Source organism: Delphinus delphis, chromosome 9 (genome assembly GCF_949987515.2).
Source record: "Delphinus delphis chromosome 9, mDelDel1.2, whole genome shotgun sequence".
Classification (NCBI taxonomy): Eukaryota; Metazoa; Chordata; class Mammalia; order Artiodactyla; family Delphinidae; genus Delphinus; species Delphinus delphis.
In genome coordinates, this window is record NC_082691.1 from 106,679,330 (window position 1) to 106,688,772 (window position 9,443).

General features: G+C 45.1%; 1 protein-coding gene across 1 annotated transcript in view; it reads right to left on the reverse strand.

Annotated features, from left to right (window-relative positions):
* Positions 1-8,977, reverse strand: part of NCAPG2 (non-SMC condensin II complex subunit G2) — a 61,841-nt gene extending 52,864 nt beyond the window's left edge. The window contains exons 1-6 of the mRNA XM_060020089.1: positions 8,933-8,977; positions 6,572-6,691; positions 4,710-4,898; positions 4,354-4,468; positions 2,325-2,479; positions 773-907 (exon numbers count right to left, since the gene is read on the reverse strand). Of these exons, the coding sequence (XP_059876072.1) occupies positions 773-907; positions 2,325-2,479; positions 4,354-4,468; positions 4,710-4,898; positions 6,572-6,649 (672 nt within the window). The 5' untranslated portion in view covers positions 6,650-6,691; positions 8,933-8,977. The remainder of the gene's footprint in view (positions 1-772; positions 908-2,324; positions 2,480-4,353; positions 4,469-4,709; positions 4,899-6,571; positions 6,692-8,932) is intronic.
* Positions 8,978-9,443: the final 466 nt, after the last annotated feature.

The window sequence follows — 9,443 nt, forward strand, 5'->3', positions numbered from 1 at the left end:
CAACAACTACAGAAAACTCCTAAGACAACGGACCAACATGTCCAAGAGAACCAGACAAGCCACTCTGCAATTTTTAATCCTCTGGTAGCCACATTAATAAAAGTAAAAAAGATTAAATTAACTTTAATAATATATTTATATAGTCCAATATATCCAAAGTATCATTTAAATATGTAATAAATATATAAAAATTATTAGTGAGATATTTAACATTCTTTTCCCGTATTAAGTTTCAAATCCGTGTGTAGTTTTCACTCAAGGCCACAACTGGACTGGCCACATTTCATGAGCCTGCTCAATAGCCACATGTGGGAGTCACCACCAGTGGACAATGTAGCACTGGGCCAGAAGTCTCTCTTTGGATTTATTGGATGGGTAGGAAAAAGAAACCAAGAATACTGTGTGATGATGGGTTTGAGTTATATGCCAATTAACCTGGAATTAGGGCAGAGGGTCAGATCCATGGGGAAGTGCTTGCTCAACCTTATTTTTATTCATTTTTAATTTAAAATGCAATCATGGTTCCCCCAGGATTCCCACAGCCACCTGTTGCCTTCTGATTTAATGATGAAATACGCAAGGACTTGGAAAACGTTTGCTTAACACTGCCATGCAGTAAAAATGAATTGCAAAAAATACAATAGCTCTTGATAGTTAAGCTGACTCTTTTATTAATACACTGAGCATGATGCAAACAGCAAACACATGAACTTAAGAAAAACTTCCATTAAAAAGCAGTTCACAAACACACCAAAAAAGAAAAACCATTTACCTCTTCTTTTCTGATATAATGAACATTTATGAAGCACTCGAGCAGCATGTCTTTAATTTCTCTACTTTCCTCCAAATCATAATCAAAGCAATATAAAGCTTGATGGATACGCCATAGCCGACAGATGTCTGCACCCTGGGAATGACATGAAAAGAAAAACGCCTGAGTTTTTCTTTTATAAAGGGTAAGGTCACATTTCAAAATAACTATGAGACTATTTTGTATCATCAAAGAAAGAACTAATGACAAGAGAAAACGTCTTAAAATTTGCACATGGAGCTCTAGAGAACATTTTCTTAAAACCTAGGCAAAAGCAAGCAGAGACGTTGACAGACAGTGCTGCTCGCCAGTTTTGTGCGACGAGGATGAGTCTATGCTGGCCAGTGTGGAGCATCAGCCACGGCCGGCTATGGAGCAACTGACATGGGACTGGTGCCACCGAGGAAACAAAGCTTTAACTTTCTTAACTTGAAATGTAAATGGCCCTGTGTGGCTAGCGGCTACTGTGGTAAAGGCACAGGTGTAGAACATAAGGAAGACGTTAAAGAGAGTCTTGATTTAAAAGCTGAACAAAAAGGGCAGTGAAAATGGATTTTAAAAAGGCAAACCAGTGATGGCTTAAGGCTAAGTTCTGACACAAACCAGGATTTTTCAAAGCACTCCTATGGCCAGCAGAGAAAGTCAGAGCACTAGCTGAGGACATAGCCAAAAATGTTCTTCTCTGCCATATAGCTGACTGCTCCTGGGAGCCCACAGTGAGACGGACTCTCCCACAGGTGGTAAGAACGGGACCAGCTGCGAGCTTTACAGAAAGCTGTTGGCAATGTGTACCAAGAGCTCCAAGTTCAAAGCCACTGACCTACAAATTTCACTTTGTAGGTACCTTTGTAGGAATCTGTGACAAGTAAGTACAGATATGAGGGGGGCGGTCAAAGAGAAATCCCCAAAGATCCCTAGAATCACAAGGGTCACCTTGGCTGTGGGATTATGGACGATTTTTCTCTTCCTCATTTTCCCTCTTCTTCATTTGCCCAATTTTCTAAGATGAACATAAGTATCTGCCGTTGTTTGATCAGGGAAAAATACTGCTCTTTTTCTGGATTTCTGAATTGTATACCAAAGACTGAAGGATGAGAAACAGCCCAAGTTACACTCGACCCCCACCATGCCCTCTGTTGGCCCCGCCGAAGCTTCCTCAGGCCTGGGCTGCAGTCCACAGCCCCACCCTGGCTGCCCTCCTGCCCAGCGCCCCCTCGGGTCTGCAGGCCCTCCCTGACCACCCCACCCCCTTCTGTCCTTCCCTGAGCAATTCTCACCATGGGGACAGCCTCTCAAAGGCCACATACCGAGGAAGACGGGGAGAAAGCCTGCGTACGACCACACGTGGAGCCTCTGCCCACCCTCGACTGCCCACCTCTGAATATCCTCCAGTGCAAAACCCTAACTGAAAGCCCCTGGGCCAGGCCTCTCGCGAGCAAACACAATTACTAACTGGTATAAACACCTGCACTTTCAAGTAACACGCAGCGTGTACTTTAGAAAGCGAACGCACTGTTTTCGTCTTGAGACTTCTCCTCAGCAGCATGACGAAAGCAGTCTTCCCCATGTCCTCCTTGGCAGGAAGGCCTCTCTCCCACCACATCACACACAGATCCTGGATGGAGCCCTGTAGCTCTCGTTCAGACTCAGGTAGCGCATACAAAATACCTACAATGGAGCAGTCATTGCGCGATGAGTAAAGTGAACCAGTGTTAGGCCATATTCAGCTGTGTAGAGCACTATGGCTTAAAAGGTTTGCCAAGCAAATATTAGCTTATGTTTAACTTGCCAAAGATTTGTACACATTAGTTATGAGAAACAAATGGTGTTAATTACAAAATTGTTTTCCACTGTTATAAAAGCAGACCCAGGGCTTCCCTGGTGGTGCAGTGGTTGGGGGTCGGCCTGCCGATGCAGGGGACACGGGTTCGTGCTCCGGTCCGGGAAGATCCCATATGCCGCGGAGCGGCTGGGCCTGTGAGCCATGGCTGCTGAGCCTGCGCGTCCGGAGCCTGTGCTCCACCACAGGAGAGGCCACAGCAGTGAGAGGCCCACGTACCACAAAAAAAAAAAAAAAAAAAAAGCAGACCCAGTAGAACCGAGAATTTTAGAACTGGAAGACCCAGAGAGGGCCTGTTGTCCAAACTCCTAATCTACAAGAGGCAGACGCTGGGCTCCAAATCTGAGTGTAGAGACGCCCAGGGCAACGCTCAGCAGTAGTAATCAGCAACACACTACAACCATCCCTCAGTCTGTTGGCCTCAAGTTCTGGCTCACTGGTGAAAAACAGTAAAAGCAACTATTATAACGAATACAAAAGCTATAGTACTGTTATTAACAGAAGAGCTCAAGAACTAATTTAAGATACTGATAATGTGCTCATAACTGTAATCCACAGACATCCGAATGCCATTACTCTGATGTAAAATTCCTGAATTAATGGGGATTTTTTTTTTTTTTGCGGTACACGGGCCTCTCACTGCTACGGCCTCTCCCCCTGTGGAGCACAGGTTCCGGACGCACAGGCCCAGTGGCCACGGCCCATGGGCCCAGCCGCTCCGCAGCACGCGGGATCCTCCCGGACCGGGGCACAAACCCACGTCCCCTGCATCGGCAGGCGGACTCCCAACCACTGCGCCACCAGGGAAGCCCAAGGGATTGATGCACAATATTAGCACTCATCATTTTATAAAGCATGTAGGGAGACTGAAGATAAACTGGTGGTAACACCCACGAGCATCTGGGAGCTACTTTCATACTGGTTAGGGTAACTTCTTAATAAGACACATTATTGCAACACAAGAATTCTTAATAAAACAGCATACTAAACAGATATATAAACCAAGTGGTGCTGAGAATCTGTCACATGGAACTAATCAGATTCACACAGTGGAGGTGAGGGTACTTGGGATATTTTTCTTAAAGAACGTTACTAAAAGTTACTTTTGCATCTTTTATATCTATAATTTTACACATATAATATTACAAAATCAGATCTTCTCATTAATTCAGACTAGTGTTCCCACTAAACTAATAACTACAGTTTTACACTTTAGTTAAAATTTGAAAAGTACCATGATATAAATATTAGTATAGTAAAACTCCCCTAAGAGTCAATAATTATTCCTCAGGTCATGTTCATAACATACTTAAAGAAACAAATGCAATGTCACAAATGCTGGGCTAACTTGAAATGTCTGGCAGTAATCACTAGCTGAGAAATTTATAATCAGACTGCTTCCCCTTTATCAGCTCTTATCCTTGGTCCTGAAGGTCAAATAAGACATCTCTAAAAGCCCCTAAAGAGCAGTCAGTTGCTCAGTAACGCACATTTTCACCATGTGAAACATTTATATGTGGCTTACACTAAATAATTACTCAGGATAGCGCCTAAAAGAATGCTCTTTTGCTCATTTTCTTTTAGCTGAAGTACAAGAGCTTGACTGCAAAGTTCCGCTTCTCCGCTGCTGAAGGGTCCCTTGTACCAAGTGTCACTCAGACACCACTCATACACACGCCACATTGTAGCTGAGTCAACTTACCATTTAATATAACAGCACACTCCAGTAAGGCTTCATAATTCTCACTTTCATTTATAACAGACACAGAAGCAAGAATCACAGATGTAATTGCATGAATTATTTCTATGTTTTTTTTCTATAAATAAAAAAAATCAGAGTACAAGTAAATTAAAATCAACTTAAAATTTAATTTTTAAATGTAAAAGAAAATCAAGCCACATTTGACACTTATTCTAAAAAGTGAATTAAAGCTGAACTTCTGATATTCTTGACTTCTACCTTTAAATTTTTCCTTAACTTAAAATTCAATTATACACAAAAAACAATTATTTTTTAACAAAGAAAAAGGAAATTGATTTTTGAAAGACCAGTGCTACCATTTTTGACCCCTGCTCTGTTTCCATACTGCCTTCACCAGGGGCTTCCACTGGCTGCCACCCGTCCACCGGGCTCTCCACCAACACATCTGTTAATAAATTCTTGAGTCTTTGCCACAGCTCTTCTTTCTGTTTCCTTGACAATTCATCTAGCAATTCACTTAAGTTGAAAGGGTCAGAAGCATCTTTCTGCAAAATAAACAGCAACTGTTACATTCCAAATACAAAAAATTAGTTCTAGCCTTGGCGAAAAGTTTATGCACTAACTTAGTTACAAGTTCAAGAGTTTGGCTGTAGTTTTCACGAAAAGTTTATGCACTAACTTAGTTACAAGTTCAAGAGTTTGGCTGTAGTTTTCACAAAGTCCATTCTTAAAAGGGAAAAGCAAAGGGGTTATCAGGCAGAAAGTAGCAGATTCCTCCTCCCCCCAGTCAGTCCTGCTAAAGTAATCTTCACCCACTCAGCAAAAACCCTCCCTGAAATCAATCCATCCAGATGTCCACCATCTCCAGGTCTATAATTAGGTTACAAAAGTATGCTAGCGCTAAAGTAAGAACAAAAGCAACACCGATAATAATGCATCCACACCAAGGACTGCATGCTGAGTTTCTGGTCTCCAACCTAACATGGGCCATGACTTCGTCCCTGAATCCAATCTGGTACAATCTGAGCACCGAAATGGCGACAGTAAGGGATAGTAACCCTTTGAATAAGACAAGAATCAACGAGGCCATACTGATAATAGCAATGAATAAATACAGAAGCAATATGAGATTGGGAAATCACAATTTTGTAGCTATCATAGTAATAATCGATTCAGGCAAGAATCGTCAACTACTTCTACCCAGTGAGGAGGTCTTAACACCACTTATGTACGCAGTTCCTCCAAAACGCATAAACAAACTTAACCACATCAGCAAACAAGGGTAAAGGAAGGACAGACCACAGAACTGCTGCCTGCACTTCTCAAGACTGTCAGTCATGAAAAGGGATGCTGTGAAACTCTCTGGATTAAAGAGACCAGCAAGTCAGACAGTGGAGCACAGAGTGTGATACGGGACTGGGCAAAAAGACCCGCAAACACCCTGCAGGTGACCGTCCAGCTCCCTCTTTGAAGGTTTTACTGTGACTCTATGGGAGAGTGTCTATGTTCTAGGGAAACCCAGGGAAATACTGAGGGATAATGAGACATGGCCTGCAACTGACTCTCCAATGATGCAAAAAGAATACGGGAAGACTGAGAACGCTGGAGAGGAGGGGCAGGTGGAACTGGCAGGGCTCCTCACTAGGCAAGGGGCGGGGCAGCCCCCCAGGGCCCTCCAAGGCCACTTCTCCATCCTAATCCTACCAGCCTCCTCTGCTCACCCGAGCTGCTCAAGGGTCTCTGTCTTTCCCTTTTGTCCGGAATTCTCTCCCCAAGTCTCCACGCAGCCCATTCAGATCCCTGATAAAACTACCCTGACCCTCCCCATCCTTGTCCCAGCTTAGCCCTTACCCTGCTCTAGTTTCACGCCTGAATCCACCACAACCCGGGAGATAACCGAGGACAAAAAGGATGTCTTCCTCACTGTGCCACGCACGTAGCAAGAGGTCAGTAAAGACTTAAGTAATTAGAAGCACACTGCACTACACCACTTAGCATCCTTACAGCAACCCTCTTAAAAGAAAGGAGGGAATACCACTTGGGAGTAGTTGCCCATCAGCAGGTCTATTTGAGTATAGTTTTGTGTTACTTTTTTAAATAAACCTTAGACCCTACGGATTCACTGAGATGACTATATTTCATTTGTGGATATAATGATTTTAGGAAAATGTCTTACATTAACAGTCACAAACACAATAAAGCTAAACATAAAACTTACATCAAGTTGAATGAATTGCAAAAATTCTCCAATCAGCTCCTTCGACACTGCTTGTACAAATGTCTCACGTTTTTCCATGGCAGATCAAACTGTTTTTCATGTGGCATTTATTCTGTAACCCTAGTAAAAACCACAATCATATTGAAACTTGCATTTGCAAATATACCTTTTCCTACAAGATATAATTCGGTACATTAGTTAGTATCCAAAACTGCAAGAAAATCCCTGTACCACCGATGATAGACAGCTTCTAACAATATTCTGACATAAACAAGTTATAATATCTAAAAAATAACTTCCCTACCAAGGGAGAAAGGGGAGGGAGGGATAAACTGGGAGACTGGGATTGATATATACACACTACTATGTATAAAACAGATAACTAATAAGGACCTACTATATAGCACAAGGAACTCTACTCAGTACTCTGTAATGACCTATATGGGAAAAGAATCTAAAAAAGAGTGGACATATGTATATGTATAATTGATTCACTTTGCTGTACAGCAGAAACTAACACAACATTGTAAATCAACTCTACTCCAATAAAAATTAATTTAAAATAAAAATAACTTCCATGTTTTCTTTCCTGAGAATAGTAACAACATAACATCATGTTTCCTTCGAATGTTAACGCAGTTCTCAACCAAGGAAAGAGAAACCCGACAGCTCTAGGAGGCTCACCTCCTCCCCCTTTTCAGCACCTTCGCAACATGCTCCTTCAGGTCTGAGTCAGCTCAGAACAGACCAAGGCCAGCTGCTAAATCCTGAAGACTCTCCTTCCTAAAGCACCATTCCTCCATCAAGAAAATCCCTGTCACAGTCACACTGTTACGCAGAGTGTGGCCCTGGGCTCACCTGGGAGCTTGTTAGGGTGTGCACCAGGTGCTCCCAACGACAGCACCCTCCTCCCCACCCCTGCGGGACGAGAGCTCAGGGACTGTGTGCAACCTCCCTCCCTGCCCGTGTTTCCCCTAACAAATCGTATTTTCCATTTACACCACCTAGTGCTAGCAGTGCCCGGTTTGAAAGACATCAGTCCAATGAAGTAATAGCAAAATGATTGGACCATACATGTAACAGGATGCTCACTTTAAAAATAAGTGAAAACCTCCTGCGGTCATAAGGAGAGCAATATGGAAAATTACTGGTACCAACGGCAATAATTATGGGGATAGAGTCATCTTAAATACAGAACTCCAAGATCTTAGCATTTAAATTAAACCAACAAGGATAGAAAATAACTTTTCCACATAAGTACCACTGAAGTGTGGTAACCTCACCCCTCAACTCAGATGCCTGAGCTATGAGCATAACTTGTGACTGGCTAAGCGGGCAGGAGGGCCACCAGCAACAAGCATGATGAGTGATAATGGCCAGTGCCATTTCAAGAGTTTAAATAAACAATATTCCAAAAAGGTGCGATCAACTGCATGGAATCATATACCTTAAACTGGGGACCCTCCTGGATTTTTTGTGATTCTGCTAACTTTTCTGGTTTGCTCTATTTCCAAGTGTAATTCTTCGCATGTTGGTCTTAACCACAGTAATCCACTGCCACTAGACTACCAGACTTATTGTCACACTCCCCACTGTCTCTCTGACTGTAGTTCTTCAAGGGTTACTAATTTCTTAACTTACGCGCAATCTCTCTCTCTCAAAGTGACGCACTACTATGTGCACAAGACCTCACCCTTCCAGCCAGAGCTACCTTCTAGGTGAGAGACCATCCCACCATGCAGCTACCGTCCCCATGGCACTGTGCTCTTCACACAGGAGGTCTGGCACTGAATTAAGACAAGCATTAAAAAGAGATCCCTGTCACACTGTCACCATGGAAAACCCTCGTCACCTGGATCAAACCATTCATCTCAGACGTAGGAGAGATACTTGAGGACGGGTTTCCCAGAGCACGGAGGCTCAGGGAACTGAGGTCAGTCCCAGGTCCAGGCTGGGGGTCCTGTCTGGGGTCAGTCGCGGGTCCAGGACTGGGGGTCCTGTCCGGTGTCAGCCCTCGGTCCAGGGCTCGGGGGGGTCCCGTCTCGGGTCAGTCCCAGGTCCAGGGCTCAGGGGGTCCCATACGGGGTCAGTTCCCAGCCCAGGCTGGGGGTCCTGTCCAGTGTCAGTCCCGGGTCCAAGCTGGATATCCTCTAAATTCAGTCCTGGAGGGAAGGCGCGGAGTGTGGCGCGCTCCCGGTCCCGGTGCCCACCTCCTCGGCCACCTCAGAGCTGCCAGCCGGGCCGCGGGCTCAGATCACGGCCCATGCGGGGGCTGTGGTGCTAGGGGCCCGACCTGCCCGACCCCGCTGTTTCCCGGGCCTCTGCCCCCAGCCCTTCGCGAGCCGGCACCGCGGCACTCACCTCGTCCCCGGGACCCGCAGTTTCCCGCGCTCGGACCAGATTCAAACCCGCGCGCCGGCGCCCTCGACGCGCTCCGCCAGCCCGCGCGTCATCACGCGCCGCTCTCGCGAGAACTGGAAGCGTCTGGGCGGGGCCTCCGGAGGGCGTGCGCCTCCGCCTCCCAGTGTGCGCCCGAGCCCCACCCCGCCCGTAGCCCCTCCCCCAAGGCCCACCACTCCCGGGCCCGTACCCGGGCCCCGCCTGTTCCACGCGAGCTCGGATCCTGACATTTTTTAGCCTGATATCAAAATCTGTCTTGCCTTAAATGACTGAAATGGATGCAATCTCTGACATAAAGATTGACTCAAAATAAAACTGTGACATCATCCTTTATATATATCAAGTGATGTCTGAATTCTCTAGCAACTGGACAACGAGTGTTCGTGAACGCATATGTCAATTCCACGTTTCCCACATAATTCTGTCCTAACGTAGCATCTACTTTTGCTACGCAGCTTCTATGGACCATGTC